The sequence below is a fragment of the Artibeus jamaicensis genome, unplaced genomic scaffold (assembly GCF_021234435.1).
Source record: "Artibeus jamaicensis isolate MK-2021 breed Jamaican fruit bat unplaced genomic scaffold, CSHL_Jam_final scaffold_1283, whole genome shotgun sequence".
Lineage (NCBI taxonomy): Eukaryota > Metazoa > Chordata > Mammalia > Chiroptera > Phyllostomidae > Artibeus > Artibeus jamaicensis.
Window position 1 is genome coordinate 11,172,443 of NW_026522028.1, and position 26,699 is coordinate 11,199,141.

A 26,699-nucleotide genomic window follows, 5' to 3' on the forward strand; every position below is an offset into this window, starting at 1 on the left:
GGGACACTTCTCCAAAAAGGATATAAGGAGAGCAAATAAACACACAAAAAGATGTTCAACATTGCTAGCCATCAAGGGAAATGCAAATTCAAATCGTGGTGAGATACCACCCACACCTAGGAAAATGCCTAAAATAAAAAATACCAACTGTACCAAGTGCTAGTGAAGATGTCCAGAAACCAGAAATATCGTAAGCTGCTGGTGAAAATAAAAAATGGTGCTGCTACTCAGAAAAATAGTTTGGCAATGTCTTAAAAGGGTAAGCTTACACTTACCATATGAGTTAGCAATCCTTCCGCTGGGTAAGATGAAAACCTATGCACCTAGAAGAATGAAAACTTATGCTCACACAAAAACCTATACACCAACGTTTTAGCACCTGAATTCATAATTGCCCTAAATTGGAAATAACCCATACACTTTTCAATGGGCAAATGGATTAAACTGCTGCATCCATACAATGAAATAATATTCAGCAATATAAGGAATGAACCGAGCGAAAGAAGACAGTTCTAAAGGTTGTATACTGCATGATTCCATTTCTATGACATTCTTGAAAAGACAGAACTATAGCAATGCCATATTTAGGGGTGTGAGGGAAGGAATGACTATAAAGGAATAGCAAGAAAAGTTTGGCCCTGAGTGGTGTGGCTTAGTGGATTGAGTACTGAACTGTGAACCAAAAGGTCGCTGTTTTGATTCCCACTCAGGCATATGCTGGGCTGTGGGCCAGGTCAGGTCCCCAGTAGGGGGGTGCATGCGAGGCAACCACCCATCGATGTTTCTTTCCCTCTCTTCCCCTCAAAAATAAATAAATAAAATCTTTAAAAAAGAGAGAGAACGTTTGGTGGGGACAGTGGGACTATTTTGTATCCTGATTATGGTGGTGGTTACATGGATATATACATGTGCCAGAAATTGTAAAATCACAAACTCTGCTACAGACATGGATATGTGAAAATGAATACACATTTGAATATAGGAAAGTTAAGTTATCCTTTGAAGTGACTCAATATCTAGGTCTCATTTCTAGAAAGCTGGAGTAGTGACTATAATTACTTGAGTGCTGGAATCACTGCTCAGGCTGTTGGGGTTTTGTCTTCAGGACCCATTGAAAGAAAGTAGTGAAAATATGACTTAGTTTTCTTTCTCAAATCCCCAGAGCTAAAATTTCTCTTACAATAAAAAGTTACAATGGAAATGTTAAAATTGTTCTTCAGGTCTCATTGCTTTGGGGGAATTGTCTTGAGAATTTCATTTTATATACACAGATCCAGTACCTACTCACACTCCTAGCTAAGCAAAGAAACACACACATCACAAAATTTTCTCTTGCACATCTCTGGGAATGGAAGCATTCAGTATGGTGGGCCCCAGGTGGAAGATAATGCCAGAAAATATGACACTTTGTAAGCAAAAGTGGTACATATCAACATGGAATAGATGAGGTTACCTGTTGGGGACCGCCCTGCCTGGTTGCAGAAGCTGTAACCCCACATGGCTAAGGCTGAGCAAAAAGACCTTGGAACTGACCATAAACCACTAAGGAGAGAAAGCTTCTCTTCCCAGCAGGGGTGCTGCCTCTGCCCCCTTTTACTTCGTCCTGCTTGGCCCCAGGTGGATGACTGGTTAGCTAAAGATAGGTAAGATTCCTCAAAGGAGGCACAACCTAAGACAGGCATAGATATGATGGGGCCACCAGCAAAGGACTGTGGGGGACTATAGAAAAAGGGAGTGATGGACCCTCACCCCTCGGCTTTGACAAAGCCTGAGTCCTCATTCTGTCGGTAAGAAATCTCCTGATCTCTTGGCTGCTCGCATCCCCCACTTGACTTAGACCTAGAACAATGCTGGAAGTGGGTATGGCCCTGTGCTGGAAAGGGTGGGGTTCTGGGACAATCGGGCCCAAGAAAAGAATGCATAAAATCCTGTGAAACCTGATCTGCTAAGAATATCCTCAATTTAAATGATAAGGGTCCAAGCAAAAAAATGAGTTTCCCAAAGTTTTATGGCCCTTTAGCTATCTGATTCTGACTCAGAATAAGCCCTTATAGATCTTTGAATGTTACCTGTTGATTGATCATTACCTGACGATGACTGATGAGCTTTACCTGTACTCCTATGCAAATTAAACCCAATAAAAGCCCACTGAAGAACAGACTCAAGGCCCTTCTCCTTTGAGAGATTGGCTACCTTTCCTCTCCAAGCAGATCATGTCTTGGTAGAATTATTCTCATCTGTGGTGGATGGAGGGGGGGGGCTCTTCAGGTGGAGCCCCTCCCTCCCAGTTAGCCATCCAAATGAATCTCTTTTAAAAGTGTGACTCAAACCCTGGCAAGTGTGGGTCAGTTGGTTGGGCATCGTTCTGCAGAGCAAAAGGCCACAAGTTCAAGCCCAGTCAGGGCACATGCCTGGGTTGTGGGCCAGGCCCTTGGTAGAGAGAGGCAACTGATCGATGTTTCTCTCACAGATAAGACTGATACTTTTCTCCTTCTCTTTCTCTATCCTTTCCACTCTAAAAAAATAAAAATCAAATCTTTACAAAGTAAGTACAAGTCAAAGAAGTGGCACAAAGGAGTTGTGAGAAGGGGGTGTTGGTGATGGCAGTGTTCTGTATGATACAGCCATGATACAACCCTGTGTGTTGGTCAACACTCACACAACTGTATGCTAAAGAGTAAATTTTACCCGATGTAAATTTTATTTTACTTTACTTTTATCCTCACAGGAGGACATGCTTAATGATTTTAGAAAGGGAGAAAGAAAGAGAGAGGCACATCGATTGGCTGCCCTCCTATACACTCCCTGACCCGGGACAGAACCCACAACCTGGGCATGTGCTCTGACCAGGAACTGAGCCTGCAACCTTTCAGTTTGCGGGACACTGCCCAGCCAACTGAGCCACACCAGCCAGGGCTACCCTATGTAAATTTTAAAATTCATTTTCAAAATGCAACAAACACCACCCCCCAAAAAGGTAATGTGCTCACTGTTGAAGACTTGGGCACAGAAATAAGAGCCATTTTCGATCATGGATTTTAATGTACCAAAGAACGTGAGTTTATTGCTGTGGTTTCAGATACCATACTGAAAATAACCTTTAGGAAACTACCATGTTACAAGGCTTGATATATTGTCAAAAAAGAATACCCACTAAAAATAGAAAAGTCTATTAAAATACTCCTACCTTTTCCCAACTGCATACCTGTGTGAAGCCAAATTTTCTTCATATACTTCCACCAAAACACTATATATCTCAATAGATTGGGAGCAAAAAAAGATGAGAATCCAGCTGACTTCTAAGCCAGACGATAAAGAGAGTCACAACAATGTAACACAAAGTCACTGTTTTTAAATTTTGCTTTGCAGTCAATAGCTATTTTTCATGAAGATATCATTTTTATTATACAATAGGTTTATTGTTACTTATAAATGAGTTAATACTTTTCAATGTCTTTTAATTTATAATCAAATAACTCACATAGAACTCTCACATAAAACTCTCACATAGAACTCTCACATAGAGTTCTCACAAAGAACTCACATAAATGAAAACCTTTGACACCTCAGTAATTTCAAAGTATATAGGGTCCCACAGAGTAAAAGGTTTGAGAACCCCTATGCTGTATCATTGCGTACATTCATCAGCAGGAGACTCCATTTTGCTGTGAAATTTCAAGAAGGTCTTTTTTTTTCTTCCATTTATCTTTAGAGGGGAAGGAAAGGAGAAAGGGAGAGAAATATCAATGTATAGTTGCCTCTCATGCATCCCCTGCTGGGAACTGGCCTGCGACCCAGGCATGTGCCATGACTGGGAATCGAATCGCGATCCTCTGGTTCACAGGCCTGTGCTCAATCCACTGAGCTACACCAGCCAGGGCTCAAGCAGGTCTTTCTTGAGCCCAGGCCTTTCAGGCTCACCTTTGGTCTTTCTTTGCTGATCAATTCCTGAAAGAAACAGCTCTTGAATATCCCTACGTGGAAAGCTCTAGTTGGGGGAAGTTATTCTCAAAAGATGACACGTGAGACTTCCGCCAAGATGGAGGCATAGGTGGATGTGCCGTGCCTTCTCACACAACCAAGATTATAGAAAACTAAATATTAGCAACAGAAAACACAGCCAGAACACGGGAAATTGAACTTTTCGGAAGTCCGTTAACAACAAATTCTTCAGCCTGACCGGTAAGGGGCGAAACCAGCGGCTGGCGGAGCAGGGTTGCACAGGAGGACTCGGCCAGACACACTCAGGCCTGCGGAATCCAGGCGCAGGGTCAGACCTAGTGAGCGACCCAGTGAGCAACCAGGCGAGCGACCGCGGGGGAGACAGCTGGGCCGGGGCTGCGTGTTGACTGAGGTCGCGCATTTGTGCGCAGGTGGACAGGCGAGGGAGTGGGCGGTTGGACTGGGCCGACAGGTCCCCACGGCAAGCGGCAGTGGAGGGCGCGGCCGTTTCCCTGCTCTGACCCCACCTCCACATACAGCGTCATAACCCAGCGACTCTGAGTGGCCTGGCCCAGGTGAACCACCTAAGGCACTGCTCCTCCGCACCCAGCTGTGAGAAGCGGCAGACGGGGTCGCCATTTCCCCGCTCTGGCCACGCCCCCACATATAGCGTCACAACCCAGCGACCTGGGAATCCAAGGCGCTGCTTCTCACAGTTAAAGGGCCCGAACAGACCAAGAATGGCGCAGGAGGATCTCAGAGCCCCAGAGCCAATAAATCTAAGCGATGAAGAAATAGCAAAACTCACAGACACACAGTTTAAAACATTGGTGATCAGGATCCTCACAGAACTGGTTGATTATACCGACAAATTAGACAAATATATGAAGGCGAAACTAATTGAAATGAATGGAATTGCACAGGACACCAATAGCAATGAAAAGGAAACTGGGACTCAAATCAATGGAGTGGACCAGAAGAAAGCAAATAATGGCCAAACAGAAAAGAGTCAAGAAGCAAGAATTCAAAGAAATGAGGAGAGTCTTAGGAACCTCCAGGACATCTTTAAACGCTCCAACATCCGAATTATAGGGGTACCAGAAGGGGGAAAGGCACAGCCACCAGTGGAAAACTTATTTGAATAAATAATAAAGGAGAATTTCCCCAACCTGGCAAAGGAAATACACTTCCAGGAAATCCAGGAAGCTCAGAGAGTCCCAAAGAAGTTGGACCCAAGAAGGAACACACCAAGGCACATCGTAATTACATTAGCCAAGATTAAAATGAAGGAGAGAATCCTAGAAGCAGCAAGAGCTAAGGGGACAGTCACCTACAAAGGAGTCCCCATCAGACTGTCAGCTGATTTCTCAAAAGAGACCTTACAGGCAAGAAGGGGCTGGAAAGAGGTATTCCAAGTCATGAAATCTAAAGACCTACAACCAAGATTGCTCTATCCAGCAAAACTTTCATTTAGAATGGAAGGACAGATAAGGTGCTTCTCAGATAAGATCAAATTCAAGGAGTTCATCATCACCAAGCCCTTATTACATGAAATGTTAAAGGGACTTATCTAAGAAAAAGAAGTTAAAGAAACATCAACAGTGAAAGGACAACAAACTCACAGTTATTAACAACCACACCTAAAACGAAAGCAAACTAAAAGGACAGCTAGATCAGGAGTGGAAACAGAAATGAAGATCTCAAGGAGGGTTAGCAACAGGGAAGTGGGAGGAGGAGAAGGGGGGAGAAGGTACAGAAAATAAGTAGCATAGACAGTAGATAGAAAATAGATGGGGGGGCAAGAATAGCATGGGAAATATAGAATCTAAAGGACTTGAGACACATGGTCATAAACTAAAGGGGGGGTGATGGTGGGGATGGGGGGTAGGGTGGAGGGGGAATAAAGGGGGAATAGAACAACTGTAACAGCATAATCAATAAAAAAATTAAAAAAAAAAAGATGACACGTGACCTCATCCACCTGCTCTCCAAATCCTTAGTATACACACAGATGTAAATCCCAGGCAGGTTTGCTTTTTTTTCCTGCCACAACCCTTGATCAGTCGTTGCTGGTGGTTTAGAGACTGAAGGGCAGCTGCACTAGGTGCCTGGGAGCAGAGCTGAGCTGGCAAGTCATCTAGGTTCCCAGGGGAGGAGCTTCTCAACCGGCCAAGGAGAAGCACCTGTGTGTGCACCTGAGTGTACGGACGGACTGAGGGCAGGGTCCTTTCACAAAACAAGCTGGACAGCGTACTTCCCAAACCACAATTCCTAAGGGTTATAATATGCTAGAACATAGTAAAAACACACCGAAACAATTCTGAGGGAGTGCTGAGACTCATATGAGCTTTGTTTTTCAAAACCAAGCTAAGACCAACACATTATAAGTGTCGGTATGGGTATATGGTGGAGCCACTCCTGATTTATGCCAAGCACAAAATGAACACTCATCCATTAGAAAATACCGCCGCTCCGATTTTTATTAGTAGTATTCGTTTCTGGAATCCAGGCTTTTGAGACATTTTCTTCGGTGTCTCAGAAAGGCAGCTGAATGAACTCCCTCCCGAACAGAAGTATAGTTATTCCATTTAACACTAGACTAAGCTGCACAGGGCGATGTGAACATTTGTATCTGTAACTATCTGCAAAGGGCCGAATGCCACACATGAACCATAACATACACTTTCTAGGCAAACCAAATATGAGAGGCAGCCATGTCTGGGGTGCTCTCCTCCCCTCTCTCGTTTACATGTGCAGCTGAGAATGGAGAGTTCCATTTTGTTCCTTGAAGTCAAGGTCAATGGTGTGAAAATCTCACTTCTGAAAGGTTAAATGAAATCTATTCTGGTTCAGTTTCTTACTCTACTACAACACAGTAGTTCTAGATGACTGGAGTTAGAACTGAAGTTGAGTTTTTTGTAAATACGCACGGTTTGAGAAATCACAGTGAAGAAAGAAATTCTACTGTTTTGGCACAAGTGGTTTTCTGTTTTTACCCATTTGATTTCAGATACCTGACAACTCCTATGGCATTTCCTCAGCATTTCAAAGAACCTCCAATTTTCCCTTCAGAGCAGGTGAACCCTATCAGAAGTCACTGAAATCCCAGACTTCCCTTCAATGGTTTGACTAGTCCATTGCTGGGTGGCTCTAATCAGCTCTCGGGACTCAAGCCCCAGCCAGTCTAAATGCTAATTACACGCCCCAGCTTATAATGCTAATCCTGAGGTTTTATGGCATACCATGGAAAACGTGGCCATATTGAAGATGGTGAGCAACTTATTATTCATAAATGGCTGTCTCACCATATATGACGTGCAGAATTCTGGACTAGGGTTCTCAAATATGGTCACAGTCCTGATGCCACTATCTATGACCTGGGAGAGTCACTTGACAGTACCAACGTCTCAGAATATCATGAATTCATTCAATAACTTCTTCCTGAGTGCCCACAGGTTAGGTACCCTATCGGGTGCTGGCCTAGAAGCAGTAGAGTCTAGTGGCCTTCCCTTGCTTTTAGCCACTACCCCAAGCTGCCCTTATCAGTGTCCTTTGTAATGCTGACTGTGAGAACCTATTCGCCAGCACCAAAAAGGAAACTCCCATACTGGCAGACTGCAGGGAGGGACACAAGGAAAAGCACGGCACAGTGTCACGTCATTCTGACAGGACAGGACACAGAGAGCAGCAAGATCTCGAATATTTCTAGATGCCACCTCAGAAAGACTGGGGCAGCAAGGCCCCAGCCCTGAATGGAGCCTCTGGGAGTTCTGAGCACACAAAGGAACACAGACGAGCTATGTTCATCTACTGTATTTCAGATTGGAATAATGGGTGCTCTCTATGCATTTTCTAAGCACTTTAAATGCATCGCTCCATATAGTTCTCCTTATATGGCACGTACCAGTACTATCATCATCTGACAGGCTATGAAACTGAGGCCTGGAGAAGTTCAGCAACTAGCCCAAGTTACAGAACGGGTGAGTGAGTAGACAGGCACTCTGACCTTGGTGTTAGAGTACAAAACGCCACAGTCTACTATGAGGCGAGCAGTGGATGGTCTCAAAATTGACATAACCAAGTGCTCAAGGTTCTGAACGTAAGGAAAGGACAGGCGAGGACAATGGCCATAAACTGCCTCCACCTCCAACGAAAACCTCAGGAGGGTAAACATGCATATGTGGGGAATGACAAGGTCCAAGCTCAGATCTCTCTGAGCTCCGGGGTCAGTCCTTAACACGCAACACTAACACTGTTTCCTAGGGCCAGGGCACCTCAGCATTTGGGGTGGGTCCCTGATAGTTTCTCTCATGATTAGGCTCTGGTTCTGAGCCTCCAGAGACAGGGTCCACGCCATAAAGTCTGAGTAAATGACATCAAAGATAAAGAGGCGTTGCGATAAATACAGAGAGCACGAGTAAACGGTTGGTTGTTCCATAAAGGAAGGGAGTATATATGGGTGTGTCTGATCTGAGGAGCTTATTAGAACTCCTCTAGAACAGCTAACATTCATACCACCAGCTGTTTGTGTAGAGGGCACGGAACATGACCTATTATTCACTTACATTGGTTCAATAATAAATACACCTACACATGAGATTCTCCCCCAACTGACATCAAATCCCTTGCTGCTTAATTTTCCCATGAGAACACGCCACGGCACAGTACCAAGTCTACCTGACTCAAGATCAGCTTACTGGATATTCACACCAAAGAAAAGCCAGCCATTCACTAATAAAGATACACCAAACCCCCGTCCATGGACCCTGGTTTTATAATGGCATATTTCAGAAATGCAATTGGTGTCACTGATGCTTAGCCTAACTGGTGTAATGCCAAAAATAAATGGGAATATTTCTAGTAGTGTAAACAATAAAAGTAAAAAAAAAAAAAAAGACCTGAGAAAAAGATATACTCATTCTCAACACATCATTTTGTTTCAGTAAGATTTAGGACGAGTCCCACGGGTTCCCAAAGAAATGATCCTTCTGCAAGCACCGCTAGGCAGCATGGATCGCGCGGCCTGTGACGCCGAATGGGTGGGATGAATATCTATTGCTTCTTTGCGTGCCTTTTGTACCACTTATAATTATGCTGTTAGGAGTCTTTACAAAAAAGAAACACAATTTATTCTTTTTAAATGTTCTAAATATAAATGCAGAGGCAAGGAAATAAACAATAATTCCAATAGTGCTTAGAGTTGAAACTCTTTTGAACTAATATACCTTAGAGACTACTGCATATTACAACTGATCACCTCAAAACTCTCAGCCCACATCACCACAGGTAAGAAATGAGAAATTTTGTGGGTTATTGAACACCAAATATTGGCAGCAGAACAGGAGACAGTTGCAGAACATCATTGCATGGCTTTAAAACCCACAGATCCACCTACACCATCTAGCCTGGTCATGCCGCTGTGCTATACCGGAAAGCGCAGGGCAACGGAAATGAGAGTAGCCCTGTTAGTGTTTCCATGGCTGAGGGTGGACAGAGCAATGGGGCTGGAGGCTGCTTCAGCTCTAATTTAGCAGCTTTAATTATGAATCAAGTTTTGTGAATTCCTGAAGAAATGATCCTTCGTCACGCACTGTCGGGCGGCACGGGCCGTGTTGCCTGTGATGCTGCATAGCTGTGTATTCTGGTGGAGCAAATATTTTCTACAACACTTCACCCTACCTTTCTTGCACTGTTAGTGAAAGGGACCTCCAATTCAGTCTCTGACTTAACGACATTATTATGTTTGGTGGTTGTTAATTTTGTCTTCCAGGAAGGCAGATCCATTCCAGAATTAACAAACATTTTTTTTTTTGCAAAGATGAAAAAATCAGTTGAACAGGGATTCTCCGTACACTATAAAGCACCCCTCTCCCCCTCCTGCACGTGTGCCACGTTCCTGAGGGTCAGCGCCGTTGGTCAAACGCTCCCTTATTCTCATGTGAGCATAAGAAAGTCTGTGCATCATGAGGCAACACACACTGCTCATTATTTTTAGAATTCTTCAAAAAAGTGTGTCTGAAAGAGATTTTTTTAATGTGGCTTATGCTGCAACTAATATACTAAGAAGTAAAGGAGAAAAATACAGGGATAGGGCAGGAGTAAGAGAAGAACAACAGTTAGGCATCCACTTACTATACAGCATATGGAGTTAGAGAGATTCTGGTATTAGGACAATGAGAGGATGTTCATGCAGGATGTGGTTTTGTATCATGATAAAAACATTTGTGGCCAATGCCTCTTTGCCTGATAACCCAGGTAGGACAGAAAACAAATTAAGGCTATGAACTTGGAGAAAGGCATATACTGAAACCAGCAGTACAACCAGAATACAGAAGGCAGAATGACAAAGGGCTTTATTTGTCCCTGCTTTCACGACTATAAAACCCTGTGGAAGTCTGTGTTAACCTGAGAACCTTCTATACCATTAATGAACTTTCTTCCCAGGTGACGGCAGTGTAAAATTTTTAAAAATAAGAAAGTGTTACCTTTATTTGTGGGTTCCTGTGGTTACTGAACATTAAAATGCACACACTACAGAGAGCAAGGGCTGTAGCATGAGTCACAGATGAGACAGAGAAGAACGAACGGGCCCCTGGTCCTCAGCAAACTTACTTCAGAAAAATCTTGAGACTGTAAAACCAGGAGTAAATTTCTAAGGAACTCAGGAACCGATTTCTGGTTCTAGCAATAAATTGACAATTATCATAGGCATGGCACCATCTAGCTGTTTACTGTCCCAGAGGGGCAGGGCTAGAACATCTCCATGTTTAAAAATCACAGTGGAGTGATCTAAGTAATACTCCTTAACAAGCGGCTAGAAACTGCAAGTCTGGTGCGGAATATATTTCGCCCACTGAAACACTGAAAAACCTCTATCAGCCATCAGTGAGAGTTCAGGAGCATCTTTCAGCTGACTACCCACCTTTAGAGACAGATGGCTCTTCAAGTATTAAAATGAGGCTTTCGTGTATATTATACAATAACTAATAGTACACTCGAGAGGAAAGTATATAAGCCACTCCCCCGCTCCCAGGTACCAAGAAGGGCCAGAGTTCCCATTTCTGAGCCAGTCTTCAGGGTAGGCAGCGTCCCAATCTCAGACTCTCTTCTGTGGCTGTTTCATGGCTGGCTGAGGGGAACACTTCAAAAATGAACCAGCTAAACAAACTTCCCAGAAGCACTTGACAGAGCTACACCTATTCTTCCCATTTCCAAAGCAGTGGAGAATTAATTACCAGTTCTATGGATCTATTGTAAGTATAATAGACTAAAGAGCTATCACAGACACATTTATTGTAAAAGCACAATCCCAAGAGTGTCTAGTGGAGGGCCAAAACGATTAACACAAATGCTTTGTCAGATCAAAGATAAAACCTGCACCGCCCAATTGAGGAATGAATTAGAACAGTGGGTTATCTTTCAAATTAACCAGGGCAGTTAGTGAGGAAAATTTCATGAAAGTGTAATTCTTAGCCTTTGTGAATCCACACAGCAGGCATTCTGCCAGCTGACAAGATGATGAAATTTTCATGCTTAAAAAAAGCCCTCTTCATTTCCCAATTTAGATTAGCTAGTGTTTCTCTCCCTGTGTGTGTGTGTGCCTGTGTGCGTGTCTATTTGCTCTCTGATGCAGAATTTGGGGGGAGGAAAGCACACACCAATTTTCCACACTGAAATCGAATCTTTCAAAAACATCCCTAAAAGCTTAGAAATACAGTCTTTAAACGGACTTTTTATGATTCCTCCCACCAAAATTTTTTTTTAAAAAGTTCAATTTGAACTTGGGACAGAGGGACCAACAAGAACCAAGTCACAAAATCAACTTTGAACTAGAGCTTCCTGTGCTGCCTCTAAGTCTTTCAATGCTTCATACAATCTCAGGATAAAGCACTATAGTTGTTTTCCTTCTGAAGAAATTAATATACAGAGTCCAGCAGAAGTAAGGCCTGCTTGAGTGTGCCTTGTACAATAATAACATGGATATAATAATTTAGAGTGAACATTTCACCTAAAATGTCCTATGGCGTGCTTGAGTGTAATATTGTTATGTTACAGAATGACATGCTTATGATTTTGCGATAAAATAGGGGCGTTATTTGTGCCAGGCTCTGTATTACTTAAAATATCCTGCTTGGTGCTGTTCGTATGTCAATGTCTATTGAAATTTACATGTTCTAGGAAGTAAGAATTCAAGGGATACAATCACTGCTATATGGGGAGAAAGAAAAAAGCATTTCCTCTCTATTAACAGAGTCAGTATTAAAACAGTATGATATGATCTTGACTAATTCTCAGATACATAATATTTTTAATACTTGTTACACCACATTTATTCAGTCAGTGCTGTTTGTTCATGACATAAAATAACAGAATATGTGATGTAGTTTTGGGAAAAAAAAGTGATTTAGAAGTATATTTTGTTACCCTAAACTTCTATCCCTTTGTTCCTGATAGTCCAGTTTCTTGGTGATCTAGAACTATGTTCCTTAGCAGGTTTACAGTGTTTGGTCAAGTACCATACTCCTCCACTGTCTTCCTGAAGTTCCTGCTTTATGGAGATGCCTTCCTTTCTCCATGTAAGTTGTGCTTTCCCTGAAGTGATTCTAAAACTAAAATGAAAACAAAAAAATAGTGAGACTTGCTCTCAGTCCTACTGACAACTTTTATGTCCAGTGGGTAGTATTTTTTAACTTGCAAAACAAGAGGGAACTCGTTTGGACATTAGCTTCAGTGAACAGTCGCTTAGTTTCAGTACGTGCAGACCTCAGAGATACTTGTGGGTTCGGTTCTAGATCACCACAATGAAGCAAGGATCTCAATAAAAGGAGCCATAATCCTTTCACTGGTGAGGGTCTTAACTTCAATTTGTAGAAAAACACAAGCGCAGCAAAGCAGAGCACAACGAAACGAGGTATGTGTGTACTTACTATCCTTGTCTTCAGTACACGTGGTGTATTAATCTCCAGCTGGACCACCAGCACTAGGGTACAGCACAATGAACCAACTGTAATCATTATCATTTGAGGCACAATAAAAAAGAAACTCAACACCATGTCCCTCTCCCTGCAAAAGTTTTTTTGAAGTCTGGGGTAAAGAGGAAAGAGAGCTAGGTTCTACCAATGAAGTAGAACCTAGAGGTGCACGAGCCTTCTGTATAAAAGCGCCTTGAGAATATGTGAAACATTTGTTCACCACGGAGCCATAAAAATAATAATGGGTTTCTTCCTCCCCCATTGAATCACACAACTAAGATCAGAAAGCAGAGAAACGGGGCACTGATTTTGAGGCTAGTCATATCAATCTTCAACTTTAAGAGTGATATTGGAATATCTTCACTAGAAATCCCTTTTAAAAAGTCAATCAAGTGGGCAGTAACTACAAGAAAACTGTTACTTGCTGTTAGTGAGACGGCTGGCAGACAATTGGAGCAAATGCTAGATCCACAAAACAAGGCGATTTAACTTGAAAAATAGTCATATAACCACTACCACCACAGCACACACATGGGTTACAGATCCATCTTTCAGTTAGGGCGTATTTCTTACTATAGAGAAGATCAGTTTTCTGCCTACTCCCAACTTAGTCAAAACAGATCGTCCCTTCTTATAGAAGGGAATTGAGGAGTTTCTTCTAGTATTAACATTTCCATGGTGAAGATTTTCATAGACTAAACACAGGGAGAAATCTCGGAATTCTTCCCAAGAGTCAGGAATCATGCTCTGCTCAGTGAGGTCTGTAAATGAGCTGAATAGTTTTGATTTGGGCTCTTCATGCTAAATAAAGGCCTAACATTTCATGTGCAGAACATCTCATCTGCGGAATGTGAACCCACAGATAACCTTCATCCCCATCCAACTGTTCATTATTCACTGAAATGTTGCAGATTTCCCAAAATGTAGCCATAATTATTATTTCAAAAATATCTTCAAGCGAACTTACTTGGGGTTTTGGGGATTTTGGACAAATACAAATGATTCTACTCCAACAGGACGATACCGGGAACTGTTTCCACTTTTCGTCTTACTGATCTAATACTCCGTTTTCATTTCATGAGATCCATTTTAAATGGGAAAATGCTATGTTCTTTGTTAACTAACATATGAGTAGAAATTATAAAAAGAGGACTGATCAGAGTTAGGGGTGTTACTTAATGGAACCTGACCTTCTTTTGGAAATGCTAATGTAGCCTCTTTAAATAAGTTACAGTGAAGTTTCAAGTAATAGAAATTTTGCTTAGGTACCAAATGACACAATGCAACACTAAGAAAAACCAAACGGTAAATGTAGACTTTGAAGAGACAAAAAAAAAACTCACACATATGAAATTGTTAAAAGTGAAACAAAAACTTTGAAAAAAAGCCTTTTTAACACAGACAGATCGTTCACTGTTCTGGCATTTAAGAAACCAGACAAATTGCATTTAAATTTAAAAGATTTTTAGTTTTATCTCCTCGGACAACTAAGCTATGAAATAGTTTCAATGGCCACATAAACACAAAGTCTTCATTTATTAAAATCAGCACACATGATGTTACGACTCTACTCGCCAAAGACAGGCAACACTGAGTTTACCTCCTTTGTCCAAAGAGCTGAGTGACCATTGAATTTAGTCTTATTTAGGTAACAATAACTTAAAACATTTCCCCATTATATACCCTTGTTTTTCCTTAAAAGCAAAAAAAATATATTATTTAAAGTATTTCTCTGAAAGAGATGTAATACCCAATGGAAAAGCAAATCATTTTCCTCCCAAGAGTAATAAAAATTTTAGTTTCATGAGAAAAACAAAAATACAAAACCACATTGTTTTATTTTATAACAAGTAAGCTGTGTGTGTGAAAAAGTCATTCTGGATACTTACCTCATAGTATTTTTTAATGTAACGTCTAATATCCAAGATCAATTTGTTGCTCATCTGCACCACAGAGTTCAGAGGTGAAGCCTTACAGGTGATGTTACTGCAACGATACAAGCTGGGCTCCATATCAGTTCCCTGTAGAAGTCAAGTCAGACAGGTACACAAAAGGTTAGAAAAGGTGGCCTGTGCTTAAAAACTCACATGCTATCACTCATTTTACTGGTGAGTTTCTGGCTCTATTTCTTCAACTGCTTTCCTCCCAAAGATCCCCTTAGCCACATAAACCTTCCACATTTTTTTTCCACCATCATATCGAAGTATAAAGTTGAAGGGAAAACCCTAAAATCACTTATTTGTTTTAACTTCCATACATGACAGACCCTATGGATACATTAATTTTCCCTGTGAAAATACCAGTGAAGTGAGGTTATTAGAAATAAACGTCCTTTTTAGACATATCAAAAATTTAAACTTGCCCTCATTCATTCCAAACTTGAGCATAAAGCAACAGCACTAATGACATTAGTGTGCTTTCATATCATCAACTTAAATTTAAGAATAAAGCCGAAAAATTAAGTGTTACACCACAAAGCAATCATGTTTTGTCAGCTTCGCAAATCTAAAATTCCTACCCCCTATAAAATGTATATGGGGGAAGGAAAGCAGGAGGAGTAGGCATTTGAAAGAATTAACTCTTAGTAGTTGGAGAAAACGTCATGTTTTGTTTTATTTCGAACGAAGACAAAGCAAACATATAGGGAAACTGCTGGGGTTTCTGGAGCATGTGTTTTTCTTCTTGATACTTAAACATCTTGGTTTCCTGCTCCAATCTGGTACATAACCCTGCCCGCCACGCTAAGCAATTCCAGGTGGAAGAGATTTCAGAGCTTGACATCGGCTCTTCCACAGTTAGCCCATCTGCAAGTCGTCAAGCCTCCATGCAATTAACTATCTTATTTACAGCTGTAATGAAGCAAAACTCAAGGATTTAGCAAGTATTGCTGATCTGCGTCTGCCTCTTCCTTGCACTTGCTTCCAAAGACTGCTTTGTTTTGATTCAAAAAAATGCAAAACATCTGCTGTTTGTCCAAATTAACTTAAAATAATTACTTTTAATTTAGATAAAGGATGCATTTTTCTCTCCGTTTCAAGGTTTTTACACGGTTCCGCTGCCTACTCATTTGCCAATGGCTCATACATGTATAACACTTGCAGTGGAATCAAGTAAATTGGCCAGGTTTCAACTTCTGATCCAAGGTCAATGATACATTTTTTGGCAGTACTTCTTGAAAGGAATGTCTCCCTGTGACTTCTTAAGTGTCTGATACACAAAGACAGCAGACAAGATAATCAGAGTACCTTTGTCAAAAAGGAGGCAAGTGGGATGTGTAAAGATAAGCAAAAACTTCCCCAAAACACGTAGTTCCCATTAACTTGATTTAAGATACAGAAAAATATTGCTCTAAGTCTTAATAAATTGGGTTGGGAGTGAGGAAATACAGGTTACTAATTAAGGAATTACAATAAAAATACTTTAGGATAATCTAGATATTTTAAAAGACTTCATTTAAAAACCAAGGCCAAGCACTCTAGTAAGCCAAAAGCAGTATTAAACACATAAAAACAACGTTTTTTTCCTTTTTAAACCTATACTGGGGAGAAAAGGCCTTTATACTAGTCTACTCACAAAATGAAAACAGGAAACAAAAAGAAATAACTAACCGAACTCTCGAAGACACTATCGTAAATATTCTCAGTTCCACATTCAGGGCAGGGACATTTAAATCTATCGCAGTCCCTGTATTTCTCCTCATCTGTGAGCTGCGCTGGTCCGCCGAGTAGAGCATCGTTCTCTTCATCTTTATGATAATGATGGACTTTAAATTGGGTGGGGTCAAGTCCTATTGATACAAAAGAAAACAAAACAAATTCAGAAATGTAAAATTATTTGAATTCCCATATCCAAAAAATTACCCCCCCCAAAAACTCACAAAAGAATAATTTTAAATTCACACACACACACACACACACACACACACACACAATCATTTGAATTCAAGATAGAGGCTCACATCACATGGATAAATATCTCTTTTCATAAGACATTATAAATGAAATAAGTAAACAGCATTAATGCAGAAATATGCCAGTGGACATTTGGGTTTGGAAGCAACTAACTACTTCTATAGGATGGTTTCAGTATTTCTTACAGTGAAATCACAAATAAATTTTCATTGTTCCTAAGAAAACCTCTTAAAGTCAAAGTGCTGCCATTAAAACTGAGAATAGAGACTAAAAATCCCATTAAAGAAAACAAGTTCACTGCTATTACAACTTCTTCAAGTGCAGGCACAACTGCTAATCCTGATTTCAATGCAGTGGTCGATTAATCTTGGCTCAGTAGTTAACAGCATGTAGGTTGCAATCTAATTCAGTGGTTAAAATTCAGTAGCAGCATATGAGACAAAACACGATATGAGTCTTTTTTTTCTCGGTGTTCTGAATTCAGAAGTTTAAAATATGTGAAAAACAATGAATCTACAGATCTTATAGGACAAAATGTCCCCAACAATCCTGAAACCAAATATACCTTCCATATTGCAATCAAAATAACACACGAAATCAATTGATGCATAGTTTATGCTATCATGTTTCTGCAAATCACTTGAGAAAATAAACATTTGAGGATCAACCAATTTAATTTACCTTTGGTCAAAGCATATCTCTCAAAAATCCTTTATTTCAATTTATACTTCAAGATAATCACTCCATACTATATCTTACAGTATTTTCTTGAAAGTGTAACTTAGCAATCCCTAAGAATTCTAGGCTGTTTAGAAATCTAAGGAAAACAATCCTATTTATTTTAGTATAAAAGTAAGTAAGTAATATAAAACATTACTGAGCAATAAGTTCAAATATCAAAAACACATAAAACTTGATTTGACTCAATCAATAGCTGCACTAGTAGATAACCTAACAGATGTTTTCAGAAATCAGTGACAAGATCCTAAATCCTATTGGGCCAATTGTCAAGTGACATCTAGCAATTTGGAAAGACTGGAGGCTAACTCGGACACAGGGGAAGGTGCTGAACAATGAATAAAGCTGACACTTTGATTTCCAGTCTGCTCACCCGCAAAGTGGATGTACACTTTTGAAGTTGAAATAGGACATCAGAGGACAAACTTTTCAATGGTGCCTGGCACGTGGTAAAGACTCAGTAAATGTCATACGAATGAAAAAAGTAAAAGAATGGATGACTATCATTTAATCCAGACTATATTCATTCAAGATGATGTATTTGGAATATGAAACACACATTCATGCTGCATAGCCAGTTAACAGCTGCTCTTTGTAGGAACTGATCAAAGTAACTATTTTCTACCATGATAGCGTATATATAAGAAGAACAAAGAATACACATTCAAAACAACTTGAAAAATGGTTCTTGGCTAGTGACGTGAATTACTGTCACACAGGTCACTTGGCCCCAAGACTCACTACACATTTTTAGTTTACAAGTTACCAATCCCCTAAGAGACATAGCAAATTAGCGAAGCATGTGAGGAAGGGGCAGAGGAACTGAGTGCAAGACACCATGCCCATTGAATGATGTCATTTCTTCTCTACAGTGAAGGGTAACTTGCAAATTTCTTAAACTCTAGTTGTGAATCCAACTGTATTCACACAACATCTTGCTTTATTTGTGATTATGAGGATGCCGGTTCACTTTTACTCTGATGCTGTCATTATTCATCGATTTCCAAGCTGTTACTCAAAAGTTAAATAAAAAAATAAGCAAGGATTTTCTGAAAGACAAGGTATTTTAACAACCTGAAAAATCAAGGAACGAAACGCGAGCTTTGCACATGTGCAGAACTGGCCGGACTGTGATAGGGAGGCGGTGAAAGCTCTTTCCAGGCTTCTCCACCAGCTGTGGTCCACTTAGTGCATCTGAGACCTGGCCAGGCTACCTGCTGAGTAAGCCCAACGGGACACAGGCTACCTACCTTGCTACTTATGGAGAAAAGCCCAAGAAGTAGGTAAAAATTATGGGAAGATATCAGAACTTAGGAAATGTCTACTTTAAACATCCACATCAGAAACAACTCTTATCTCCCCATGGATATAGCAAAGCCAACTGGCTTAGTTGATTGCTTCAGATTTACTATTCCCAAGCTGATTTTTTTCAAGAAAAGGGACTTCTTCATCTTGGTACTCTTGCTCATAAGTCAATGTTATACTTTTAATATATAAAGGGAGAAAATACTGTAATTACCTTGAAATATTAGGTATGTAATGATCCTTGTACAAGTTACTTGGATATAAAAATGTCATGAAATGGTATTTTCTTGGGAGAGCAATTGTAAGTTCAACAGGCAAATCACAGAGGGCTACATTAAATCTTTTAAAGAAAACATGTAATGTCATGCTAAAAAAAATAAGGATCGCTGCCGTCAGAATCTTTTTTTTAAAGGTCAAAATCCAGGCTTAAACAGGCCCTCCCTTGATTTTTCAAAATCCTCACAAAACTGACAATAAACAGCTTATTTTGAAGTTCAGGAGACTTAAAAAGTTTTCCTGCTTATACATGACTCATTAAGGCTGTAGTAAAACAACAGGAAAAAAAAGTATCTGGTGCTGCCACCTAGAGGTAGAATCTGAATTCTTAAATGGGCAAAAGGAGCAGCTACATAGAACTCCATTTGTTAATTATTGTCTCTCCAAAATTAGATATTTTTGCCAGAAATGACACATGAAAGCAAAATCTTTATGATGCTCTCTCTGAACTGGCTTAAAGAAATAAACTTTATCCCCCATTTGAGAAAAGGAACTTGCACTTCTACTAGACTAGCTCTCAACAGGTGACTTTGATCATTTGGTCCGGCACAGGATAAAAGGAGCAGCAGCCTGCTTGGGCTTGGCACCAGATCTCTAGGGAAACAACAGTTTTCCCCACGATAAACAGAAATCACGTGTGCCGTAATTCAATACTGTGACTTATAGTGATCTCATCACACCAATTTTTCTTGAGGGTGGGGCAGAAAGGCCAGTAGAATAAAATGAAAATACTATCATTTATAATTAGAAAATTTATAGGATCTCACATTATTCTGGCAACAAGATCAAAACTCTCATGTTTCAAGAAGTATTTATAGAAAGTAACATCATAGGCATTGGGGTGGAGGAGTTCAGCAATACTGTTTTTTACTACGATCATCATATTCTTGTCACACATACCTCCAATGTGATATTTAGCACAAAATCATTTTTCCTATCACTGTACTTTCTAATCCTCGTAAAATACATGTTTTTAGAATGTTCACATGCCCCCATTCCTGAAGAAATATTTACACTGTTTGAAACTCAAGTTCCAAACACGGCTGAGAGTGAGGCTAAATACATTTGAGCAAATAATTTTCTTCCTCTAAAAGACAAGGTCTCTATTAATATCATTGTAAACTGGCTACGGCTACAGTAAACCAATTATATATGTTCACAGAAGTGAGCAAAAGGGAAAAATCCATATGAATGAAACTCCAAACAAGTACAGTAACTGGTATTCCGAAGCAATTGTTTGTAATAGGACTAACTACTAGGGAAGCTAATTAATGAAATCCTACTGTGAAATTTTCCTAAAATTTTCTTTTAGGAAACAAATAATTTGTCTTGTATGAATCCAGGGTTTCATATATCCGGACCTAGAGAAGAATATATAAACTGAAAATTTAGTATGATTAAATGAATACTCTAGCAGCTTTTATTCTTAATAACCTGAAATTGGTAACAATTCAGATGTCCATCAACATGAGAATGAATAAACTGATATCTACCATGAAATAATACTCAGCAATGAGAAAGAATTGCATCAACTATAGTTGCAAATTATCTAATAGATGCAAAAAGATGGATGAATCTCACAAACTGCTAAGTGAAACAAGCTGAACACAAAAAGCTCTTGGGGATGTAGTCATAAACTGTTGGCTTGAGGCTCAGTGCTGACTATAATAGCATATGTTTGTGAAAATGCATCAAGCTGTTCAGTTAGGTTTTGCATACTTTTCTGTATGTAGCTAAAAAACTTGGCAGCAAAGCAATGACATACAAGGTCTGTCCAGGAAACATCCAGCCATTGTTAATAGACTGAAAACAGTTTACGCAACATAGATGTAACCTGGCAGCCAAGGAAAGTGGACTGGAATGCGCATGTGTGAACAATGATGACCACTGTATTAGTCAGCAGGGGGGTAGACACCATTGAATGAGCATGTGTACTGTGTGGCCATCACATTCAAAATGACTGAGCAAGTGGAGTAACAAATCTGCATCAAATTTTGTGTGAAGCTTGAACATTCCTCCACAGAAACTATTCGGATGATTCAGAAGGATTCAGCTATAGGCAACTGGCGATTGGCAGCTTCATCGTGACAACGTGCTTGATCATGAATCACATCTTGTGCAGGGATTTTTTTTTTTTTTTGGCTAAACATCAAATCACCCAGGTGACTCAGGCCCCCTACAGCCCAGATTTGGTGCCCTGCGACTTTGGCTTTTCCCAAAACTAAAACCCCCTTTGAAAGGGAAGAGATTTCAGACCATAGAGAGAATCAGGAAAATACAACGGGACAACTGATAGTGATGGGAAGAACTGTATGAGGTCCCAAGGTGCCTACTTGAAGGGACTGAGGCATCATTGTCCTATGTAGAATGTTTCTTGTATCTTGTATCTTCCTCAATAATTGTCTATATTTTTCACAGCAAATGGCTGAATACTTTCTGAGCAGACCTCATATGTTACATTGGGTTGGTCAGAAAGTTCATTTGGTTTTTTCCGTGCAATGGCTCTAGTAACGTTTAGTGGTCTTTAACATCACTCAAAACAATTTTGTTAGACTGTATTCCGACAGCTGTCATATCAGCATGCATTTAAAAAAACTTAGGAAAATTGATGAATTTTTGTGCAGCCATTTTAGTACTGAAGATGGAAGAAAATATACAATATTTTGCTATATTATGCTTTATTATTTTGAGAAAGGTAAAAATGCAACTGAAATGCAAAAAATAAAAAGAGACTTGTGCAGTGTATACAGAAAGTGCTGTGTCTGATCAAACCTGTCAAGTGTGGTTTGCAAAGTTTTTTGGTACTACTGACATTTTGGCCAAGCAATTCTTTGCTGTGGAGCTGTCTTATGCATTGGAAGATGTTTAGCAGCACTCCTGGCTTCTACCCAGTAGAAGCCAATAGCGGGAGTAGCCAACACACTCAAAATATCCAATCAATAAAGTTATAGGCGAAAATAAAAATGTGTCTTTTATTTTACAGAAAAAAAAATAAACGGACTTTTTGACCAACCCAATATGATGTTGGTGCCGTGAGGAGTGGCTGACATGGCATGAGTTACCCCATGAATGAGGTGTCAATGGGCTGGAAAAATTGGTTCGAGGTGGGGACAGACACCATTCCCCACTCCATATTGGCCTCTCCACAGCGTATTCCCACAATGCCTCTGATTCTATACACTCTTCCCAGTGAGGCTAAAAGTGGTCTATGCTTCCCCTGAATGTCAATAATCCTTTATTTTACCTCTTTTGGGACATGCACTATGTTATCCCCTAGACTTCCCAACAACAGTAATGGTTCAACAGCCCCACGGGGCTGTAATTTGAGTAAAGGAGCCACGGCTGACAACTTTGTACCCCACACAGCGCCCATTAAGATGCTGAGCACAGCAGGTCTTCAATATCAATCCACTCAATGAATGCAAAAGTGGACTGAGAACATGAGCCATTTGACAATGCACTTGGAATGGCGCTCCATCCTCTAAGTGGCGGTTCTTATCAACTGACAAGACTTAATATGCTACTTTGCTTTTGGTGTGACTTCACTTTTTTAAATTTTACTATTAATTTATAGAAAATATGTAAGGTTTGGAAATGACAATCAAGTATGAACATTCTTCTAAGAACCTAATCACGGAAAAAAAGTCTTGTTTGATAAAGTGATGCCTGAGGCAACTATGGGTGACGCTGTTCTACTCCCAAGCACCTGTACTCATTCCGCTTCCCAACTTTTGTAGATATCTCTCCCGAGCCTGTCAAAGGTACCCCAAACATCACCTGGCTCCCTGTTGCACTTATTTCTTAGAAGATGGTACCAGATCCTGTCTATTGAGCAGAAACTACCTTCTATACAGTGAGTGACATACCATTTTTCAAGAAAGGGAATTTTTATACTTTCTCATTTAACCCAGGAACATACTGGGTTATGTGTGCTCTGTCTTGTTTTAAGCACTGCTTTCAGAGATTAAATTAAATTTTAAATTCTCATATTCTTCAAACATCGGTAATTTCTCAGGACCAATAAGAAAACTGCCTGTATAGATAAAGGCCTGGAATTTTATAACTGACCATGAAGAAATGTACTTGACAGGTATCGTACAAGTCATCACTCACTGGAGGAAAGGTATCACATAATTCTTAAGTATCATTATACATGAAATATACACATATTAAAAAATGAAATTCAGGAATGAACTTTCGACTGTTCTCCGCACTGGCCTGTTTTGCCAGGTACAGAAGACCATCTGGATGTTGGTGCACACTGTGAATATTTGATCCACAGAATACAGAGAACTTTCATTAGAACAAGAGAGAAAAAAAACCTACAGTCTGGAGAACAAAAGCTAAGAGTTCCAAGTTTTAGTGACCATGTTTCCTATGGGGCTATTGTATAAAAGAGTAATACTCTATTTTTTTGTCCTATTCACAGATAGAAAAGAGTAAAATTTTGCTTTATTGAAGCCCAGTAGCAATAATCTTGCATGGATTTCAGAAAAATGATACACATTTTACTGTGGGATAATGAGCACCATTAGTTATTAGAGAGAACAAATCATTCTCTTTCAATTCAACAGACTCATTCGCTCATTTAATAGACTATCCTCTCTCCTTTTTACTAAAATGGCCTTCCCGTACAGAACACCTGGCCATACAACATGCCACCAGACAGACTTCAGGAGGTATCTTCACGGGAAGAAATGCAGAATTTCCAAAGTGAAGCCACAGGATAAAACCAACACTTGATGCTCGCCTTTCATTTTGAGGAAAGCAGTATAAAAGCAATAGAAAAAGAAAAAGGTAGTGGAAAAATATAGTTGCTCTCCACAAAAGAATCTTAAAAATAAGAAATCATGACCTTACTAATTTTCCTAAATGAAATCATGCCATTCTTCCTGATTGCTTTGTATGAACTAAAAGGACAAAATCTCAAACTTCGGTAAAGTTTCCACACTGCAATGCATTTCATTAATCAAAGATAAAAACTACATTAAAAGCAAGCGAATTATTTTATGTCTGTGATTAGGCAGTTGGAGGGCTTGTATTTTATGTATACATTTTTACACTTCAATTTATTTAACAGTGTCAGTTCACTAACTGCAGTTTTTTTTTATATATAAAGAAAACAGATTTAGATTTTAAAAACAAATTACAGTAATTTTATACCTATGGCTTCACCTCTTAGAAACCACGCACCCCCTAACACTCCCCTTATACTTTCCCACCTCCTCCCTCCTCTTCTCTAAAACTGCAGGCTACGTGAGCACTGATAACAGGGGCCTTGAATCCCCTAGTGAAGAACAGCCACCCTAATTTTGCACTCGGGGCAGAGGAATAAAGGATGCAGATCAAAACGCAGCTCCTGAGTAGGGCAGGGAGCAACTGCCTGCGAGATCTGCCTGGTGCACTTCCATGTTTTCTACAGATCGTTCTGGTGACCAACACGTGCTTGCTGTCCTGCACTCCAGTAATGGGGACCCTCACATGAAGAGGGAGGGAGAGAGAAAGAATTATGAGATGTATTACTCATGTGGATAGACGTGTGGATAGCGGCGGTGATGGCACAGGCTGCGCTGGGAGAGGAGGATGAGGAGGGGAGGAGGGAGGCTGCACAATTACAACCGCCTCACATGCCCTCAGTATAAAAACTGCTACCAAGTGGCAGAAGATCAAAATGAGAACAAGAAGGTAAAATGGGGGACAGTGTTGGGCACCGCCCTGCCTGGTTTCAGAAGCTGTAATCCCCCGTGGCTAAGGCTGAGTGAAAAGACCTTGGGACCATAAGCCACTAAGAAGACAAAGCTTATCTTCCTGGTAGGGGCACCACCTCTGCCCCCTTCACCTCACCCTCCTTGGCCCTGGGCAGATGACTGGTTAGCCAATGATGGGTAAGATTCCTCAAGGGAGGGACAACCTAGGACAGGCATAGTCATGAAGGGGTCCTCAGAGAAGGACTTGGGGGTCTATAGAAAAAAGGGGTGATGGACCCTCACCTGTCAGTTTTGACATAGCCTAAGTCCTCATTCTGTCTGCCAGAAATCTCCTAATCTCTTGGCTGCCTTACTTCCCCTGCCTGACTTAAGCCTGAAACAAGGCTGGAGGTGGGGTGCAGCCCTGTGCTGGAAAGGGCAGGTTCCCTAGGGTGATCAGGCCTAAGAAAGAAAACATAAAATCCTATGAAACCTACTTTGCTAATACCCTCAACTGAAATGATAAGAGTCCAAGCATGAAATGAGTTTGTTTCCCCAAAGTTTCATGGCCCTTTAACTTTCTGACCCTGACTCGGAATAAGCACTCGGTTCTTTGAATGTTGTCTATTGTTTAATCATTTCTACCTGTCAATGACTGATGAGCTTTCCATATACACCCTGTATTCCTATGCAAATTAAACCAAATAAAAGTCTGTCAAGGCAAAGGTTGGGGTGCTCTCCTCTCGAGAGAGTCACTGTGTCGTCCCTTTTCCTCCACAGGACTTCAGTGGTCCATGTGAATTTGTGTCGTCTCATTCATAACACTGCAGACACTGCGGGCTGGTGTCTGCATCCGGGCAGCAGCAGTTCCCTCAGGACCAAGGCCGAGGACACAGGCCCTTCTGGCAGCTCTAACTGGCTACCTGGCTCCGGGAAACAGCTGCCCAGAACAGCATCCATATAGTAAGGGCTGCACCAAGAACTTGCAGATGATGTGGTAGAGAGATGGGGACACAGAAGGACCATGGACCATACACAAGCACCGAGGATTCCCTCTGTAGTCTGAGATCAACCAGTGATAACATGAAACCTTTGAAGATGGAACCAACTGGCTACGAAAACTCACTTGTGAAAACAGGACCGATAAGGCAGCCTATGATTATAAGGCTGCTGCAATTAGAATAAAGTCAGGCTTTAAGCAAGTCAGAATCTGCCCACTGCTTCATTTATATAAAAATGATCTTAAATATGACCTTGGAACCAACAAAATTGGTCTGGCGCCCTCTTGGTCTTCAGCTATCTGAGCTGGCATCAGGCTTATCCACTGGGCAGGCTCCACCACCCTTTACTCTACAGCCCTTTTGCTGAAATACAAGGCTCTACATTTATTCGCTAAATGTCACCCATGGGGGCGGAGCTTGTTGCATTGACAGTTCCTCAGCACCATAAGATTCAAAACCGAAAATGGAAAGGGTAATGGTTAGCATGTAGATCAGGGTCTTGAGACAAATGAAGAAACTGGAGATCCACTCTAAACAAAACAATGGTTTTGCTCAGGGGTTCTCGGTGCAGAGAGGAGATAGAAGAGAAAGCTCCCGCCCCTTCACGTCTGCATCATCCCACTCCTGGTTGAAACATCTGTCATTGCCTCTCATCGCTATAAAGTGGCAGTACAGCTTAGCACAGTGGTTAGGAGCACAAGCTTCACAGTCACACAGAGCTAGGTCCCCATCCAGTCACAGCCAGCTATATGACAAGACCAGGTTAATCACTCCTCTAAGCCTCAGCTTCATTCTGTATAATGGAACCAATACCTACATGAAGCCATAGCAAGCATTAAATGAGAAACATATACAAAGTAGCATCCG

General features: G+C 40.6%; 1 protein-coding gene across 3 annotated transcripts in view; it reads right to left on the bottom strand.

Annotated features, from left to right (window-relative positions):
• Window positions 1-26,699, bottom strand: part of POLA1 (DNA polymerase alpha 1, catalytic subunit) — a 303,248-nt gene that overhangs the window by 139,859 nt on the left and 136,690 nt on the right. For all 3 annotated transcript variants that reach the window (XM_037142925.2, XM_053655776.1, XM_037142924.2), the window contains 2 exons: window positions 16,523-16,701; window positions 14,804-14,935 (listed from right to left, as the gene is read on the bottom strand). In XM_037142925.2, coding sequence (XP_036998820.2) covers window positions 14,804-14,935; window positions 16,523-16,701 — 311 coding nt within the window. The remainder of the gene's footprint in view (window positions 1-14,803; window positions 14,936-16,522; window positions 16,702-26,699) is intronic.